Source organism: Oculina patagonica, chromosome 3, assembly GCF_052425735.1.
Source record: "Oculina patagonica isolate OP01 chromosome 3, crgOcupat, whole genome shotgun sequence".
In the NCBI taxonomy this organism is placed as follows: domain Eukaryota; kingdom Metazoa; phylum Cnidaria; class Anthozoa; order Scleractinia; family Oculinidae; genus Oculina; species Oculina patagonica.
The window spans coordinates 29,797,994-29,817,686 of record NC_135760.1 but is presented as its reverse complement, the minus strand read 5'-3'; the positions used below and the strand labels follow the sequence as shown (position 1 = coordinate 29,817,686).

General features: G+C 39.0%; 2 protein-coding genes across 2 annotated transcripts; both read right to left on the bottom strand.

The window, feature by feature from the left end:
* Positions 1-2,075: 2,075 nt before the first annotated feature.
* Positions 2,076-7,087, bottom strand: LOC144647459 (uncharacterized). The gene is made up of 3 exons (XM_078507264.1): positions 6,785-7,087; positions 4,086-4,282; positions 2,076-3,481 (listed from the first exon to the last, which is right to left on the bottom strand). Exons 1-3 carry the CDS (start codon positions 6,932-6,934, stop codon positions 3,268-3,270), a joined length of 561 nt encoding a protein of 186 aa, XP_078363390.1. The 5' UTR covers positions 6,935-7,087; the 3' UTR covers positions 2,076-3,267.
* A 1,368-nt stretch (positions 7,088-8,455) lies between these two features.
* On the bottom strand, positions 8,456-19,650 carry LOC144647462 (uncharacterized). The gene is made up of 10 exons (XM_078507266.1): positions 19,613-19,650; positions 19,468-19,531; positions 18,837-18,889; positions 17,795-18,312; positions 14,015-14,187; positions 12,860-13,052; positions 11,811-11,912; positions 11,035-11,256; positions 10,076-10,299; positions 8,456-9,453 (listed from the first exon to the last, which is right to left on the bottom strand). The coding sequence occupies exons 1-10, from the start codon at positions 19,636-19,638 to the stop codon at positions 8,698-8,700; spliced, it is 2,331 nt and encodes a 776-aa protein (XP_078363392.1). The 5' UTR covers positions 19,639-19,650; the 3' UTR covers positions 8,456-8,697.
* Positions 19,651-19,693: the final 43 nt, after the last annotated feature.

Here is a 19,693-nt window from a genome sequence, read left to right as displayed (position 1 = left end):
TTGTAGATGACATTAGATTGATTTTGTTTGAAAGGGCAGGATTTATTTTTTTGTTTTGTCTAAGCGCTGAGACCCTTCCTGTGAAATTTATTCCTGATAGTAGTTCTTCTATCAGGTTGTGTGGTTAGCCTCTGTCCAGCAATTGTTCTGTTATACCGGCCGGAAATGAGCCCACAAGTTCAGAAGGTCATGCTAGTGGGCTGTGATTGGCGGATTTCGATCCGTCTTGTTTGTGTAGCACATCGAAAGACGAGCGGGTGTAAGTTTCATGAACATAGCGATTTTATGGTATGCACAAGCTCGAAAAATTCGTCCACTTCGAAACCGAAACAATTTTAAGAATCGCTTGGCATTTCTAAACAAACTTCGAATATTCTTATTGGGTTTTTAAAGTAAATAGAGATATTCATCCATTCATTCGTTTGCGTGACTGGTTTTCTGTTTCAATTAATACTTCCGGGCTGAGCCAAAATTTTTTTAAGTGTCGAGAACATAGCGATTTTATAGTATACCGAAGTTCGGATATTTCGTAAACTAGAAAACCAAAATAATTTTTGGAATCGCTTGACATTTCTAAACAAACATCTAATACTTTCAAGAAGTTCCAGGGGATGGTAAGCTCCCCAAGAAAGTGATCCCAAAAAAATTTTTTGCACGCGGGCCGTGCGTGCGCCGCGAGTGAAATTCCCAATTCCCAGCTCGGGTCTGCCGTTCGCCGTAAACAAAGCACTCGCACTCGCGATCGGTCGCGAATCCCGCCAGCTACGCAGGCTAGATTCTTACAAGTCGGATGTCGGATTTTACAAGTTGGATGTAGGTTTTTAGTAGTCGGATGTCGGATTTTCAAAGTCGGATAAAGGTTTTGTAACGCGACTGTGGGCAAGATTTCCAAACTTCCATTGCTTATTATGCATTTGTACGGGTTGCTGTGTGGCCCTACCGGGTGGGTGGCATTCAGTGGGTATCTTCCAGAGACTGCAATTAGATCTTTCGGGAAAATCCTTTTCCTAAATCGAACAAGAGGGTGAATATACCGTTATAAAAAGAAACAAAACGTTTCGCCCTGCTTCCAGTTTAAATCCCCCCCTTCCCCCCACAGAGGTACTCCCCTATTTTAGCCGCTTTGGTCTAAAAACCGGAATAAATCATTCGAACTCAATTTTAACAAATCTCATGTTGGCTGGCGTATATGTGCATGCTATATTCAGATACAAGAGAAAACCTCTGACGGATCTAGACCTTGAGCTAAGGGAGGCTAGGCCATCTAGGGGGTTGTGTGTGTACACCCAAAAAAAATTTAGAGGGGGAGGGGTGGGAATTAACACTTTTTTACTAAAAAAGGAGGGGAATTTTGTGCTTGAAACAATGTTTAGTGTCAAATACTACTAAATAATAATAAAAAATGCGCATCGATGCATGGTATTGTTTTGGTCGGCAGGGAAGATTGATGTGCTCGGCAGCGGGGAAACCAGCGCTTGGTAGCGGCGGTTCTTATGAAACCAGTCAGTACAATTTTGTAACTGAGTAAATAAATTACTCTAAGTCCCGTTCACGATGAATACTATTCCTGTGTGAAGGATAGTACGATACAGGGTTATGAGTTTATAAACGTGCTAGCGCCTGCCTGCATAAGGCGGATTACTGACGTCATCGTTTAAAAATGCCGCGCTTCCGTCGTCCCCGCCTTTGCGCAACGAGGGGTGAGGTACACACGATGTGCAGCACATATGGTAAGCTGTAGTTCGAATAACACTCAGTAATGTTAAATTTTACTCTTGTGATCTTATCCTTTTGTTTGCGTCTATGTGTTATCCAGTCCTGACCTAAGCGAGTCAACGAGTGAGCATAGCCTTCCTATCTCAGTCACGATGGCGCGACATTAAAAGTCAATTTACAAACTCAACTTGACAAATGGTTTAAAAGTGCATGTGTGTAAAGATGTGACGGCCTGCATCCATACAAGATGTTTTTAGTCAAAGTGGTAAACGGGCAAAGTAGATTTTTCTGTGACTGACATGATAAGGGCAAAAGCATTAGCTATGGAAGTAAAGGGCAAATTCATTTTGTACACTAACGTTACCAAATGGATCTTTCAGTTTCTTTATTTTTGTTATAACATTAAAACATTCCCAGTTATATTAGTACAGTTGTGCTAAATACGTTTCATGCTTTAAGCTCTTGAAACCTACTTTTACACTTTAATTTTATCACTGTCACCCCCCTTTCTTTTGCTCCAAAATTTTGATAAAAAAAACATAATAAAGGCTTGTTAAATCATAACGAACACTGCCCATTGTTGGGGCAAAAACGTGCATTCGTGCAATAAAGTGATTTTACTTTAACCGTTAAATAGTTACCACTCAAATAGATACTATTAGGCAGTATTTCCGTTGTTTTCTTTTGTTTAGTTCTGACTATTTAGCACAAACTGTTAGATGTTGTTTCACGGATTAAATAAAATCACTCTTGCTTGATGCGAATACACTTAACTTGCAAAAACTTGAACTTTTGTGCGAAGCCGAGCCACGGCACAGGGTTTAGAGTTCTCTCAAATCCCTCGAGTGTTAGCATTACGCTATGTAAACACCTATAAATTGGTGAGAAGTGTTTAGCGTGATATTTAAACCGTGGTTATAAACGTACATTCAAAACACTCAGCTAGATATCCAAGCGGAGCCTGCGCTATACATATTAAAAAAATTATAAGGTTGAGCCTGGAGAAAAGCGGCATGCAATTCTTGGGAAGCAACAATTTCTATTTACATGGTTTATAAGACTAAAGACCATTTTCCATATTTTTTAAGGGCAATAAATCAATGTTCAAGGAGTCTTTTCTTCAGTTGCCTAGGCAGCTGGAAGGGGAGGGGACAGAGCAAAATACAAAATAGTCAAAACCCCACTGAAGGTAGGATTACCAGGTACCACTAAAATCGATATTTCAGTCTAAAAAATTTTTTTCTCCTCTTATATCCATTGCTGCCCCTACCATCCTTCGGTGGCAAAATATATATTTTGAAAAACAAGGACTGCTGTTAAAAAATCACGGACTTATAGGGGAAAACCTAATTAGTTTCATTATTAAGGAATTTTTAAGGATCTGGCAAATTTTCAAGGACTTTTCAAGCCCAGTGTGAACTACGTATTTACACCTAATATGTATTGCTGTTTGCTATATAACGGCTGATGGTGATCATGCCAGTTGTACATTTCACAGTCAAGGCTATAAAAGCTAAAAGCCTGCAAATACGCATTTTTCTAACTTGTTTTTTAGTCATCTCCCCCTGACAAGGTTTCTGTTGGGGGCACATAACTGTCTGCCGGGCCATGTGCATTGCTTCGGTCATAACCAGTTCCTGAGGCACCACCACCTCCACCAGACTCAATCAATGGACGCCTAAAGACACCAAGCTCCTTATGGCAATTTGGACACTCGTGAGCAACATCTTTTGCACATTGCGTACAAAATGGAATGCAACAACATCTGAAAGCAACAAATTATTGTTATAGAGCGGTTTTCACTTGAGTGTCGAAAGTAAATTGCGTTTGCTTTGGTTTTGCATTACTACGCTTAGTGATTGGCTTAAAAATCTCATGCCACTTTCTCAGCCAATCAGAAGTAAAACCAAAACCAATCGTGACTCGCTCGTGCACGTTTTCCCGCGCTTTCTGCCAGCTACATGTATTTGCTTTGAATTTTGATTGGTTCACTGGATTGTCTGTGTCCTTTGTGATTGGCCAGAGTAATTACTTTGGTTTTGGTTTTACGACACTCAATTGAAAACTGCTCTGCATTAAAGGACCCTAGTCAGCCATGCTTTTGTTTTTGTTTACATACAAGAGTTTTGGTATGTATCTTTTTATGTAGGGTGTGTCTAAATGGAAGAGATTACTATGAAACTGCTAAAGGTAATTAAACAGACTTCCTGAAACACAACTTAAGGCAATGCAATAAGATTTCACTCGCCATACAGTTTTCATAATTTCGATGGCAACAAAAATGGCAGAGCCTGACCAGGATCCTTTAAACCGAATTGATATTGATTTTAAAAAATCTATTGTGACCTTTAGATATTAGACATACTCACCCAAAAAGAGAAAGCATACAACAGTATATGAAGGTAGTGTTGCCGACACGATGGTCTAACTTGGTCATAATAGTCGCACCACAGTGTGGACAGCGCATTGATACTGGCAGCTGTTTGAGGATTATTGGCTGTGGAAGCATGACAACAGGCTGTTGAATCACTGTTGCTGGTTGCATTCCCGGTGAACCATATCCTTGCTAAAAGAACATAAACAACAACCACATTAAGGTCTTGTAGGTTTTAGTTGCAACACAACTTACATGCAGGGTTTCGTACACTTTTTTGGCCAAAAATTCAAGGACTTTTCAAGGACTTTTCAGGAACCTTCTTGGAATTTCAGGGACTTTTTTTATGAAATTTTCCTTAAACCAAGTAAAATGTTTGTGTTGAAACCTACCTTTTTTGCTAAACTTAAAAGCCTTAAAAGCACTGATATTTTTTCATGGAAATCTTACTGCAATTTTATCGATCGGAAACATCCAGAAAATACATTCAATATTAATTTCATTTAACGCCTACATCTCACATGGAGGTTGGGTGCCAAGGAACCTGGGGGCTGGAGCTGCCGACCCCAAACCCAGGTAGCAAGAACACTCGAAAGCCTGCCCTAGTCACAACCCAGCCACGAGCCCCGCCCGCCACACCCAGCCCCATCCCAGCAGCCGTCACACTGAATGAAAATCAGTGGAAAAAAAAAAATATTCGAAGTAAGCCAGAACGCCTCGAGCACTAAACTCAGTGAAGCTACGCGACTCAGTGAAAACTACTAGCACGTGCAACGGCGCACGCATAAGAACGTGGCAGGTAACCGCTGACCACGAGAGTATTTTAGAATATTTTTGAATATTTTTGAATATTCTGCCAAATAATGAGATTTAAACAGACATGAAAAGAACTCAGTGATTAAACGTGACAGTATATGTCAAAAGAGTGAGTGATTACACGAAGGAGAGCAGTAGAACTCAGATCAGTATAACTGAATCTGTTTGCGATGACATGCAAAAACTATTTGGTACCAATCTGACTTGGATCAACATGCTTCAATGGTGTTAGTACAGCAATTGGGATTGAAGTACAAAGTAGGGGTGTCGAATGACAAAATATTATGCGAGACTTTGTGATACAGCCAGACTGATATCTTTTCTGTGAACCCGAGCCCTTTTAAGCCTTGCAAAATCGAGACTCCAAAAAGGTGTAAAAGAAAAATTTGAGATGACGAGACCTCTGAAATTTGCCTAAAATTTTGCGAGACACGTATTCTTTGAAAGATTTGAGAATATATGGTATTTAAATTTTCTACTGGTCTCATGAATGCATTTGTTTATGGAGACTAGTTTGGAACTTATATTGATCTGAAAGTTAGCTGGAGATGTAACCAACATATAATATATCCCTTGACCATTAGGCTGCATCTGAAGATGCATTTGTGCACAATATGGATGAAAGGACTTTAAGGACAAAGTGCTAATGAAATACCATATATTTGGATCAAGTAATCAGGGACGGATCCAGGAATTTTTTCTTAGAAGGCGTGCATCAATAAACCACACAGTTTTTTTTTTTTGGCAGAATACCAGTTGTGTAAGAAAGCCACAGGTCATCTCATGGAGGGAGGGGTGTGCACCCCCTGCATCCTCCCCCTAGATTCGCCCCTAGTAATGTTGAGTTATCACTACCCACAATACCTTTCGAAATGTGTTGTGTATGCTTTTAAGCTTCTTAAGGACAACTTTTACTGAAAAAGCTATTATATATCCTTTATAGGAAAGATCAACTGAGGACAGGAATACATTCTCAAGTCAAGGACAAATAAATACATCTACAAGTAAAAGGCTTTTAGACAGCATGAGTCATTAAAATTAGGAGGACAAACCAACACAAACTGACATGCACACCCACATCAAGTTCCTGTAAAATATTTTTAATTATGACCTGGCAGTATGCAGGATGCGTGTCACATATCAACCTAGTAAATGGCCCAACTAACCATAAGTCTTAAATAGTAGCTCAGTTGGTTAGAGCGCCCAACCGGTATCTGGGAGGGCATGGGTTTGATTCCCGTTGGGGACTCAGAATTTTTCTTGTCCCATGCTCGTGTCATTGTTGAAAAATTCATCTTCAATACTTATGACACATGTAAAACTGTTTAGTTCAAAATATCAAAGTTCCAACTTGCTTTTGACTGGCTCGACAAAGTCATGTGCATATTAGTAAGAATTTTTTATTATGGATGATATGCAAAGGAAACATGCCCAGAAACCTACGTCTGGACTTCAAGTCAAGTCATAAGCAAGTCATGATCACGTGGGACAATTGAATGCAAAAGTAAATACAGAACTGAAGATTTAAATAACTCACTGTAAATTTAAAAAGCAAAACGTCATTGGATTCAACCCTGTGAACAACGGTTGAAACAAATATTACAGTGAATTATTTCACAAAATATTATCATTACAACATTAAGTAATCTGAGCTGATATGCTATTTAGTACGAACTTTACATGAGCTCTTGGGACTTTTAACGCTTGTAGCTACTTGTAAATGCTCAGTGACAATAGAACGTAACGTTACGAAGTCAAAAATTTAAGAGTTCCTCCTTATTTTGCTAGGTTGGGTGTCAAGGATTTAATATTGTGCTGTGAACGTCATTGACAAGTTACTGCGTATATAATCAAAACAACAATGTCAAATGGTTGTACCTGATAGTAAGGCTGTGGTGGATATTGCCCAGGTGGCGGTTGTTGATGATAGCCGGGTGGAGGATAATGTTGTGGATAATTTTGTGGATAATTCGGCGGATACTGCCCTTGATTCATGGCATAGTTCTGTCCTGCTGGAGCTGCCATCATAACATGAAATCACAAATCGTTGATGCCGTTGAAACCTCAATATTTCGTTTCGCACGTCCGTTCGTTCTGAAGTGCACAAATTCCGTGTTCGACTTGGTAAACACGCTTTGCGTAATGGGATAGCAGCTGAGCTAACAAAAGACGTTGCGTGACATCTATCGAACTTTTAGTAACTTTTCGAACATGTGCTGTATGTATGGCATTAAAATTTAGTACTACTAAAAGTCGTTCAAGTTCTTCAAAATTACGTTTAGCTTTTCCGAGATGCTAGTAAAAATGATCTCGAGCCATTTGGTAAAATTATGATTACGTGTCACCTTGACGTGTCACGCATGAAAGTAGGCATATTCGACCACTTGACGTCATGGATATTTTAATCACTATGATAACTATTACCAGCTTTGTCACGATTAGATACTCATTAATGGGGGTGGGGTGGGGAGGTAAGGAAACAAATGAAAAACTGTTGACCGGTTTCTAAAGCAGTTTCTCAAGGGATTAACCCCCAGCAAATTAAATCAGGGAATTCCCGTTCATGAAATACTTGTTACGATAGTATCAAAAGCAAAACACTCGAAAAAGAAGAAAGGCCCACTCCTCCTCGAAAAAGTAAGGGGGGGGGGGGGGAGGTGGAGGTATAGTGAGTCCTTTTGGTCTAATATTGCAGAACCCCCTATTTTCAGTTTTTCAGAGGATGGAGTGGGTTGGGGGGGGGGGGGGGAGCTCTCACTGTAGTTGACGAGCCTAAGGAAGCTCTGATCCATTTTCAGTCTTTTTTTGCCTTTTTGAAACTTTCCCTGTAATAGATTTCCCTTGGGAGCCTCTTCGGAAGGGAAAACTGACAACAAGGTCGAGATGTAATGATGAACAACATGGCTAGAACTGACGCCAGCTACTGCTTGGATTAACCAATCACAATTGAGGTTTCTTTTATAACAAGCACTCGTACCCTGACTTCTCTTCTCTGTCCCCCTCCTGACCTAAAATTTGGCGGTAGTACAAAAATAGGGATGGCACTACAAATTTATCACCCATGTAAACAATCCGATACAAAACCGACACCAGTATCACTAAGCCACGCGCGTCTCCCCGCACTTTTTGCCTGTTACATCCTCCCCCTGGGTACATCGAGTCCTCATTGTGTTGTTTATATGCTTGGTGTGATTGGTCGTCGCGATTGCTTTGGTTTGGGTTCGAGTTCTCGGTAATGGAATGGATCTAGCTTGAAAAAGAGGCTAATGCGGGCGAACTGTATTATTAAAAGGAGCTTCATGTCCTTGGAACGAAGATTCCCCGTATTAGCCACCCTTGCTGGCTAGTTCCAGTCCAATACCGAGAATAAAAACATGGTCTAGCGAAAAATTCTTCAAGTAGGGGGCAAAATAGACAAACTGGTGTTTTAAGCGTCAGTCATCTTGGTAGCAAAAACAAATAAATCTGAGGAAGGGTTAAATTGTCCAAACGGTTTGAACACCAGCTTTTCAACTCTAAAACAAGAGCAGTGGCATGATGTCTGGCTACAAAGGCATTTCTCCGGTTATTAAAGTTACAATTTTCAGTTTATTTCAACACAATTGTAAGAACACAACAGTAACGTCTGGAATTTTACGAATGCCAAATACAATCTTCTCCCACAAATAAATATTAAATAAATACAGGTACAGGTACCCTGGCGTAACTGTATGTTGAATTCATTTTAAGTAAATAAGTTTTCCAGGTGAAATAATTAAACGAAATTCTGGGAGAACGTATGGATTAATAATTCAATCATGATCAAATAATGAGTTTGTCTCTTCAACAATAGACCTGAGGTTCACCGGGTCCATAGCGCTGCTTAGCAACACTGAGCCAAGGTCAGTTGCGGTGTCATGACTCAGCGGTCTTCCAGATAACGTATGCGTGTGATGCGAGGGAAGGGGAGGTAGAGTATCGAGTGAAAGAGGTTCTTCAACACCGAACATGGCGGGAACGAATGATGTTGGAAGCAAACTTGTTTCTGTTCTGTCTGTCAAGTGCTGTGAAGTGAAATCTCCGTGGTGCTGATCATAATCGTCATGTGTTTCTTCGTGATCAGAGTAATACTCATTATCAATTAACTTTGATATAGGTCTAACAAATGAGGGCGGAGAATAACAGCCCGTCAATAAGGAACTTTCGCTAGTGTCAATAGGTGAAGACAGACTAAAATCGTTTGAAACCTCGCAGCAATCCGTTGCTGTGTTATCCGCCGTATTACTTGCACCTTCTTGTGAAATGTCTTCAGAATCGCCTGATTTCTGAGCTTTTGCAGGAGTTTTTCTCGATCGTTTGGGTTTGTTTCGGGTTTGATTCTCTTTCGCAAGAGAATTCTGCTGCTTTTTCTGTTGTTTTTCATGTTCTTTACATGGAAGGTGCTTTCTGAGGCAGACTTTCTGGTTGAATGTCCTTTGGCATGTGTCACATTTAAAAGGTTTATCATTAGAATGAATGATTTTGTGCTGCTTAAAATGGTCTGGACGCTTAAAACCTTTTCCACAGACCTAATAAAAAAGAAAAAAAGAAATGAATGAACAAAACCAGAAAAAAATGAGGCGTTTTCAATTGGGGCGGGGTTTGTAAGTGTTATTATGTATCCGGCAAATTTTTTTGGCAGGAAAAAAAAAAAAGGAAAAACCAAAAAAAAGAAAAAAAAAAAAAAAAAAAAAAACAACGGCGCGATTTTCTAATGAACATGTAGATAGACAGTCACTATAAGATAGCATTCCGCTACGTTAAACAAACGAGATAAAAATCCACGTTGTGAGTTCACGAATTACGCCCCGCCAAAACGACGAAACATATTCATTGATGTTGGATGAACAGGCTAAAGAATCAAATAACGTTGGTTAAGTAAAATGTTGCCTGAAAATGCTTGATCTCGTTCAAACACTTTCATCAAATATTTGGAGTGATAAATCAATGTCTAGTCGTTTAGCTGGTTCACTCAACATGACACTGGAAATAGCTGTGGTAGCATAGAATTACAATGCTCAATTTCGCCAAACTCGATCCATTTGTCTTACACAAAATAATGTATCGCCTGTAGTAAGGAGAATTAACACGTCATCTTCAGAACAAGAGATGAGATTAAAAAGGGCGTAGAAACGAACAAATTGTGATTACCTCACAGACGAAAGGTTTGTCGGTTGAGTGAGAAAGGGAATGCATCTTGAGGCCGTAGGACTTGGCAAACAGCTTGCCACAAGCTTGACACTTGTAAGGAAGGATTCCTGTGTGTTTAGTGGTGTGAGTCTTCAGACTACTGCTGTTAATAAACGTTGCTTCACAGTATTTACACTTGAACGGTCTCTCTCCTGTGTGTCGCCTTCTGTGTTCCTTCAGGGTACCTAACAACATATAACAAGTGAAAACAGCTGATGAAATACTGCGCATGCATTCTTGCCTTCTGCTTTGGCCTTATTTTGGCTTGTCACGTAATCTTTCCTGACAAAATAACGTAACCTGCAACCGCCTAGCGTATTCGCCCCGGCGTGATCTTAGTTCTACCGAGGCCACGCTAAGGTCGCTTCGCTCACTGACTTCTTTTGCGCTCTACTTATTTTTTTGAATCTCTTTAATACGGATTTAAAAGGCTTAAAAGGACAGGAAAAAGCGTCCGTGTTATGGAGGTGTCCATATTACAATTACGTACAATTACGTTTATATGAATTTTGGTCTCTTTTAGATCAAGTTACTGTCCGTAAAATGGAGTTGCCTGTATTATAGAGGTGTCCGTAAGAACAAGTTTGGGTGGGGATTTGGCTGGAGCACTCTGAGGAATGTAGTGCCAAAACCTTGTGCCACTACCGAATGAAGGTCAAAACGCCCCCAAGACAAAACACCCCTGGGGTTGTTACATGGAATAAGCTTACTTGAATGCTAAAACCTCCAGCGTGGCACATTTTAAGAACGAAAAAAATATACAGCCAGTTTTTTTTCTTGAGGAAAATTGTTTTCTTACATATTAATTATTTTCTCCATGAAGTGATGAGGGCGTTTTGACCGGTTATCCCTCGTCAGTGGGGACCACAGCAAAACCAGCAAAACCTAACTTTGCTTCAGTATAGAGTGGCTGTACTTACGTTGATGTGAAAACTGTTTATCACACACATCACATTTGAACTCCTTAATCCCCGTATGTGTAACATTATGCCTCTTGAGATACGCCTTGTCTTTAAACGCAGCATCACATACAGAACATTTGTGCGGCCTGTCATCAGAGTGAAGTTTCTTGTGTTTCTTTAGGAAACTTGTTGTCAGACAAATCTGGTCACATTGATCACATTGGTACAGCTTCCGGCAGTCTATGCATAGTTTAATTGATTCGTAAAAAAAGTTGAGAATAAACTAATGACAATGAATCTGTTCGTTAAAATAACTAGAAATCTTTTACATTCTTAGTCAGGTGGCTACTCAACATCGCTAGCAATTTTTTTCTACAACAAGAGTTATGTTGCTGCTACAAAATGCTGTAAAGTGTTAGCTAGTGACGCAGGCTACACAAAACAGAAGCTGTTATCCCATTAATTTTACACATACCTACCTTGCTTAGAATGAGAAATATCCTCCGAATAGACTGTTCACAGCCCTCTATTTTCTGTATTTTTTTAACAATGAACACGAGGAAAGAACGGCGAGAGAGCTGGATGCCAACGCAAAACGGGAGCCACTCACGCTCGCTTTGCTTGCCGATTCTCTCGCTTTTTTTGAAAAATAGAGAGGCTGTGGACAGTTTATTCTCCGAAAAGTTTGATGAAAGTTTCAGTGCACAATGCAATATATTCGTTGGGTCATAAAACTGGACTGCTTAAGGTTTAGAATCACAGAATTTGTTGTTGAATATTTCTCAAACATGTACCTGGGTTCTCATCAAAGTGTTGCCTTAACTCTGTCCACTGGTAAAATTTCATCCCACAAGCCTGACAACCACAGCGGAACTTAGGTGAGTCTTTACTGCTGTCTGAAAACACAATGCACAATGATCACAGCAATAAACATCAACATACCAGATAAATGACAATCAATCAATCAATCAATAAATCAATCAACCAACCAACAATGAACCAATCAATCAATCAATCAATCAATGAACCAATCAATCAATCAATCACTCAATAAGGGAGTAGGGACCTTGTTGTATGCATATTTTAGTCTCACGATGGTAAAGTTTCTACTGAAATATAACTTTTTCTTCCAACTTAATTTTGTCATAAACTGTCTAAATATTTAGACACAATGAGCATAGTTGGATAATCCTTCATTCTCTTTGTACTGAAACTATCAGCAGGTACTGGGTTTTTGTTGTTTCCAGTGACCAAACCACAACATCCCTTTACCTAAACAGTTGCCAGTACAGTCAAACAGCCTCTTAGCTTGCTAAGACCAAAGTATAACCTGAAACACCTAACAAAGGTGAACTTGTCCATCTCATAATGTTGGAAACCAGTTCTTATAATGGCCCCTTTTTTGGAAGAGGGGGGGGGGGGGGGGGGGGGGGGGGGGGGGCTTTTTTTCCGGAGGGGCAAATTAATTTTTTTAAAAAAAAAAAAAAAATATAAAAAAAAATAATTTTATAAATAATAAAAAAAAAAAAAAAAAAAAAAAAAAAAAAAAATGTTGGAAGTCAGCACTTTACTTTTAAAAGAATAATTATTGTTGTTTTGAAGTACCAGTAATTCTGATTTATCTATTCGACTTATCAGATGACTTCACCCTCCGTCCATGCAGTTTAACTAAGGGGGAAAAAAAAGGAAAAAAAAAAAAGGGTGTTAATAAAAAAAAGGGGGTGAATAAAAAAAGAGAGATAAATAAAAAAAAAAAAAAAAAAAAAGGAAAATAAATGAAAAGGGGGAAAATTGGAAGGAGGACGCTAAATCAAATCATTATGGTAGTGTTAAGTCCACAAACCTTGTTTGTTACACTCAGCAATGTGAGCTGTAAGCTCATCTTTTGTTTTGAAATCCACATTGCAAGGTAAACATAAGAGCCTTGTCGTTGTAGACTGTACACATGGACCATCAATATCATTCACACCAGACTCTGTATTCATTACATTTTCCACATCTATGCAAAGTTCACTTTCAGACTCTTCAGAAGATGTCTGAAAAACAAATTATTTAAATAAAGTTCCTGGCACTATGAAATCCTTCTAAATAAATCAGTTAACGTTTGCCAGTTTGTCTGTTTGCCAGCTTATTGGTATTGTATTTTAGTGTCTGTTTTAGGGAAGTGCCCACCAAGATGTAGTTTTCTGTAAGCCATTGTGAGCCATTTTCATTACTGAATTTCTTGCAATGTCAATCAAATTACCATGATTTTCAGGATGATGATCAGGATTTTTCAAATGGCCACTAAGGAAAAAAATAAACTTGGATGGTTGTTATAAGAATAGGCTCTCATAAACAGCCTTGCTTTACCAAACAGAAAATTATGTCAACTTATTTTAAGGCCATGAGCTACTTTAACGGAACTGCTTTGGGAATCTTCAAAGGAAGATCAAAATCATTACAGTAAACGATAACATGTTATTATACTGTCAAAAAAATTAATGTGATAAAGAAGTTTATTTATTTTTACAGTTAAATTGTTGACTAACTTGAAGCAGATGCTTTGAGTGGCCACTTAACCAGAGCTTTTAAAAACTCAAGTGGTTGTGGTCCCTAATGGGAGTGGTTGCTTACCAGAGCTTTTTAAACTGAGTTTTAGTGGCAATTCAAACAAGGTTTAATAACGTTGTAACAAGAGCTGCTTGCTTATGAGAGTCATTGTAAGGAGGCCTTCACTAAAAAAATTAAAGTAAGCCTGCTGTCAAGCCAAGTGGCTCATCAGGCTTATCCTGGTTTCTGAAGCATTAAACAGCTAGTAGTATTTCTACTTCCCTTGTATGGGATCCCATTGCTACTCCTTGCAGTAAACTTGCTGGTACCCAATTATAGACCTGGGTGGAGAGAGGCACACAATGCAGTGCCCCAGCCAGGGCTTGAACCCAGACTGGTTGATCCTGAGTCTAGTGTACTAACCATTAGGCCACTGCACCCACCAAAGGCCTTCAACCCTACTCACCTGTTTGTATTGGGATTTCTGTAACTTTGTGTTACGTCTGCTCTTTCTTATAGGTGTTGTTTTCTTGTTAGGTGTAAAGTCCTCATCGCTATCAGTAGCAACTGTTTCTGACTCTGAGGACATCTCTTCATCCTGCTCTTCATCTTGTTCACCGTGATCCACAACGGCACATTCTGATGGTGAACAATCCAAGTTAAGTTTAACTTATCTTTTCTTCGCCCCATTACATAGCAAACTAAGTGCAAACCATGTACTTTGTCAAAAGTTTCAGCATGCAAAGCAAGTCCCGTCCAATTGCATGGGGCTAGTAGATTTTGTTGTCGGCTTAACAGGTTTTATCCATCACTTGTCTGATGGCAAGTTACATTTATATTTTTAGGGCTTTTTGTTGGCAGAAAAAGTAAGAAAACTGTGATGGGCCTTCAGGCTAGCACATAATAGCTCCAACTTGCCCAAATATGGCAACCAGGAAAATCCATTTTCTCTGCACCCTGAGTTAGTCAAGTCTTTCAAATACATGACAGCAGAGTTCTACCCCCTAAATATAAACCCTTTAGCCAGGATTTGAAAATTGGACATCTAAAATTTTCTGCAGGATTAGCTCAAGCTAGCAATTCAAAGATCAAGATGTAAAAAATTTAAATTTTCTTCAAGTTGGTGTCATCTGGCTACAGGCCTGTTTGTCAATATTCTAATATGCTTTACTAGGAACTCAGTCGTGTTCTATTGGAAATCCGCAAATCTGATTGGTTCTCTCATTGTTTTCTATTTCCTGTTAAAGTTCACCACTAAATTACTCTGATTCTGATTGGTTTAAATTGATCACGTGACGCAATAGTGTTCATCTGCGGAGGGCACTATCAGCCCATTGTGCCCGTCTGAGAGAAAATGCCCGGATGGATAGTGCCCACCCGTGAAATTTTTTGTCAACAAGCGTACCTGAAGACAAAAAACCCCAACCAAATTCACTGCATTGTTTGTAAAATTTCAGCTTTCAATTGAGTTTTTTATCCTGAAAAGTAAAAAATAATTCACGATGCTCAGTTTTGTATAGTCGCACAGAAGAAAATTTAGTGGTGAACAATAAAAACCATAGCGTTTCTGTTATGGAACTATCTGCCTGATAGTTGCCCAGGGCTCGACAAAACCCCCGTCCGGTCCTCCGGGACAAGTAGTTTTTCCTGCCGGACAAGTGACTTTTCATGCTCTCTTGCCCGATGGGCAAGGACCCTGGCAAACCATCATCGTAAATTTTTAATAAGTTTGAGAACCTGGGCAAGGGGTATAGTGTCTGGGCAAGCAAAATTTGAGAGTTGGGGCAAGCTGTAATTTAATTTTTTTAAGCCCTGGTTGCCCCTTGTAAATTTGATGTATTTAAAACTAGCATAATAGCCCTTGAAGCTTCGCTTCTCGGGCTAATATTTGTTTTAAAAACATCAAATTTCTGCGGGGCAACTATCAGCGGATAGTTCCTCAACAGAAACACTCTATTGTTTAAATAGAACACAAGCACATGTGAATTGCTCTTTGAAGGGACAATTACATGTATCATACCTGCCAACCTACAATTTAAGGTGATTCCACTGAAATAGAAGGAGTATTAAAAATTTTCTGAAACTTGGTCCAGGTTACAATTATGTTATGAGCATTAAAAAAATGAAATAAAAAATGGGGGTCACCGCGCTAGTTTTTGTGTAAAATGGATGGGCATTTTAGTAAATATACGACCCGCGAGATATATATTAGGAACCCTAGTAATCCAAATGGGGATCGCTATTGTTTCCAGAAAAAAAATCATTTTGCATTAAAGAACTAGTCTAGTTCAACAAAAAGGACTTTTATCTTATATTACAGCTGTTTCCGATCACACGCGCCCTCCAACGACATTTTTCTTGTTTGAAAAATGAGTTTTGATGGACGTCAATCATCCGTTTCCATCGCCAAACACATCGACGAGACGACGCAAAGCCTTATAGCATGTAACTTTTGTTTATAGTGATGAACGAGTTATGAGCAGTTATGACTTCGAAAGACTGAATGGACCGAATGTAGCGAAATAAACTTACTGGTCGGTTTACAGCCGGCTCAAATATTTTCCGAAAGACGGCTTGGAATGTAGAAGACGAAAGCTTGGTTAATTTACCGAATATTTGCGGCCGGGAGTTTTGAACACTGATCGTACTTAATTCAATTCCGAGCCATCCTCATTTCAGTGTCATCTGTGTCATTTGAGTTTGGTCGATTTAGTCTTCAAAATACCCAGACATAACTTTTAGAAATTCGGCAGAAAAAACCGTTTCGTCTTCGCAGTTTCAGGCCGTGTCAAATTCGGTCAATAAATTTGTGTCGAGTCCGTTTTGTCTTCATTCCAGGCCGTGATTCGGTAAATATATTTTCGTTGAGTCAGTTCAGTCTTCAAAATTCCCGGCCGTAATTCGGTAGATATGCACTTACCTCGAGTCCGTTTCACCTTCCTGGCCGTCATTGGAAGAATATATTTAAGCTGGCTGTAATTCCCGGCCGCAATAGAAATTAACCAAGCTTTCTTCTTCGACATTCCAAGCCGTCTTGGGTATTTTGAAGACTAAATCGACCAAACTCAAATGACACAGATGACACTGAAATGAGGATGGCTCGGAATTGAATTAAATACGATCAGTGTTCAAAACTCCCGGCCGCAAATATTCGGTAAATTAACCAAGCTTTCGTCTTCTACATTCCAAGCCGTCTTTCGGAAAATATTTGAGCCGGCCGTAAACCGGCCACGGTAAGTTTATTTCGCTACGTTCGGTCCGTTCAGTCTTTCGAAGTCATAACTGCTCAAAACTCGTTCATAACTGTAAACAAAAGTTACTTGTAAGGCTTTGCGTCGTCTCATCGATGTGTTTGGCGATGGACCAGCGAATTGAAACTGGCGCGAAGAAGCGATCATTGTCGTGGAAACGGATGATTGACGTCCATCAAAACTCATTTTTCAAACAGGAGAAAAATGTCGTTGGAGGGCGCGTGTGATCGGAAACAGCTGTAAAAACTATTCTTATTGTACAGGAATTAAGATAATGAAAGAAATTTAGGATTTTGCTCCGTGCGCACGTTAACAGCACTACCTAAAAACATGTTTTTTTACGGCATTAAAATTGAAATATCTCAATGTAGAATTTTAAACTTTTTTTTTAAATCGCGATATATTGTAGACAACAGTTTGACATTTAAATAAATGCATTAAAAAATGGGGGTCACCGTGCTCGTTCAAGAAAAAACGACCATTTATTTCCCTACCGAGCTTAGCCTGAAGGGAATCTCGTAGTGTTATGTGTGCACGCGCGCTCGTGCGCATGCTAAATGACGCGAAAACTTATGCGCAAAAAGGATGCGCAATGCAATACCGCGGAATCACCTTAAGACAATGTATGAATATTCTCCGAAAATCACACCGGGAGATTTAATGAAAAACTTGGAGACTCGTGGGAAAATCTGGAGAGTTGGCAGGTATGAATTATTCTTGATTTTTGACTTTACAGTACATGTACATGAAATTGTAAGTTTAGGCTGCAATCCTTCAGATTTTGTACTAAAACAATAATTATTAGACTAGTCACCCATGTTTTCTACGAGCGATAGTCAACTCTGATTATGTTAAAGCAATAAGACCTCTTGGTTTTAGCTTCTGTTAACTTTGATAGTGCCCTATAACTTACTAACTATCAGTTAATAGACACCTCAAGTACATAGATTAAATACAATGTTTTGGTTAAAATTAATGAGGAACACTGATCTCACCTGAATTGTGGCAGTCTTTAATGTGGTGAATGACATCTTGCTTATTTCTACACAATACAGAGCAGACTGGACATGTAAAAGAAGGAATCACTTGATCTATATCTTCTACAACAGGGCCAAGGTGCACAAATGCCTCTATATCAATAGCCAAGTCTGTATCCTCTCTACAACTGCTGGTTTCTTTAATTGCTTTTGCTGTATTTACTCTTGATTTCACCTTTCTTTTTTTACTCAGTTTTTTATTCTTGTTATTTAAAGTTCTTGTTTCAGATGTTTGCTGTTGTTTTATGGTTTGTTTCCTCCACGCATTTGCCTTTGCAGCTCTGGGGTAAGCCGTTGCTCTTCTTGCTGCGTAGCATGCTCTTGTTTTCCATTTTTGTTCTTTTATGAGATCCTTTTCATTTTGGTTTTTCACATCAATGACATCAATCTCTTCATCTGATGACCCTTCTTCAGAATCTGATCTTGATAATGTTTCTTTGCAAACTCTCTTAACTCCATTTCCTTTCCTTTGTTTTCTGTTCAAAAAAAGGGAAAAGACATGTTAGCATGCAAAGAAAGTCCTGGCCGATAGCCTGGGGCCAGTTAATTTGTCTGTCAGTGTAGAGGACTTTATCTGAGAACAATGGTTCAGCCAGGGCTTATGAATGACTCAGCTTAATTTAAAGGTTTCACTTTTTTACTCTAGACTAAATTAAGGGCAAGCCCAATCCTTTTAAGATATCTTTTGTAAAGCTATTGTCTATCACAGGTTACACCACAGCCTTCTTTAGGTTTCTTAAACAATTTTCTAGTAATCATTTACACTGTTGGGTAGATAGAGACACAACAAGAAAAAGTGTCTTGCTAAAGAACACAACACCGTGACCCTGGCAGGGCTGAAACCTGGACTGCTCAACCATTAGGCTACCACATCATGCAAGTAATTCTATTTCTCTTATTTCACAAATTCATTCTGACTGCTTTTAAGAAGAGTGACGGGTTTAACTTTATTTTTAGGCTGGGCACTTAATCAAGGAAATATAGTACGACAATTTTGCACCTTTTTATATTGAAAACCTCAGAATTCAGATGGATATCTTCATCTTCTTCATCCTGAAACAAACAATACAGTAATATAATTGCAATTGAGTTGCACAGTTAGTCTTTGGTATACTTAATTGGCAGTTGAAAGAATCACAATCAAGGCTCACTGTGTACAAAACCAAGTAAGAAAACCAAACATAAAAACATCAATCTAAGAGTTGTAAACATATACAATGGCAAGATCTTTGTTCTTAGCCTCCAAAATTTGTTCATTTTTTCGCCACCAGTTTAAAAGTGGAGCAAACATGACATGAAACATTTGAGAGTCCAACATTAAAATAAGTTATTTCCAAAATAGTTGACTTTTGAAATATTTCCTGTCTTCGAACTCTGCTGAGAAGACTGAGTCAATTTCAAAACAAAAACAAAAATAGAAAAAAAAAAACGATCGGGGCGTTCTTTCATTCACGCATGCTACATTCGCTACTAAAGTAATCGAAGAGAAGCGTCGTTCCCTGGCAATGTTGGCTACGCTTCTTTACTTTTGCGGTAAAAAAAAAATAGCTAAATAAAACGGCAGCTTTTCTTAAATCCCAAAAACCGGTACCCTTTTGCCTTTGGTCAAAATAATCAAACTTTCAACTTACGCGCAAAGGACTCTTTCTTTCACACTGCTCAGAGAGTTTCTCGATTATTGAGTGAAGTTTTAACCTAAAAATGATCAAAAGACTCATTACGTTTCAACCAAACAATTATTTTCATCGTAAAATGAAGGAAAAACAGTCCACTTACCCACGTTTTCCACTTCCAGACGCCATATTGAGTCCTCGATGGATTTATACTTCAAGTACGCTGATTTAAAGTGCACCCAAC

Coding starts and splice junctions, on each gene's coding strand:
- LOC144647462 (XM_078507266.1), bottom strand. CDS start 19,638: ATGGCGTCTGGAAGTGGAAAACGTGG. Junction 19,532..19,612: donor TCTGGAAGTGGAAAACGTGG/GTAAGTGGACTG, acceptor GATCATTTTTAG/GTTAAAACTTCACTCAATAA. Junction 11,257..11,810: donor ACACTTTGATGAGAACCCAG/GTACATGTTTGA, acceptor AACTATGCATAG/ACTGCCGGAAGCTGTACCAA.
- LOC144647459 (XM_078507264.1), bottom strand. CDS start 6,934: ATGATGGCAGCTCCAGCAGGACAGAACTATGCCATGAATCAAGGGCAG. Junction 4,283..6,784: donor CACCACAGCCTTACTATCAG/GTACAACCATTT, acceptor ATGTTCTTTTAG/CAAGGATATGGTTCACCGGG. Junction 3,482..4,085: donor TGTATGCTTTCTCTTTTTGG/GTGAGTATGTCT, acceptor TGTTGCTTTCAG/ATGTTGTTGCATTCCATTTT.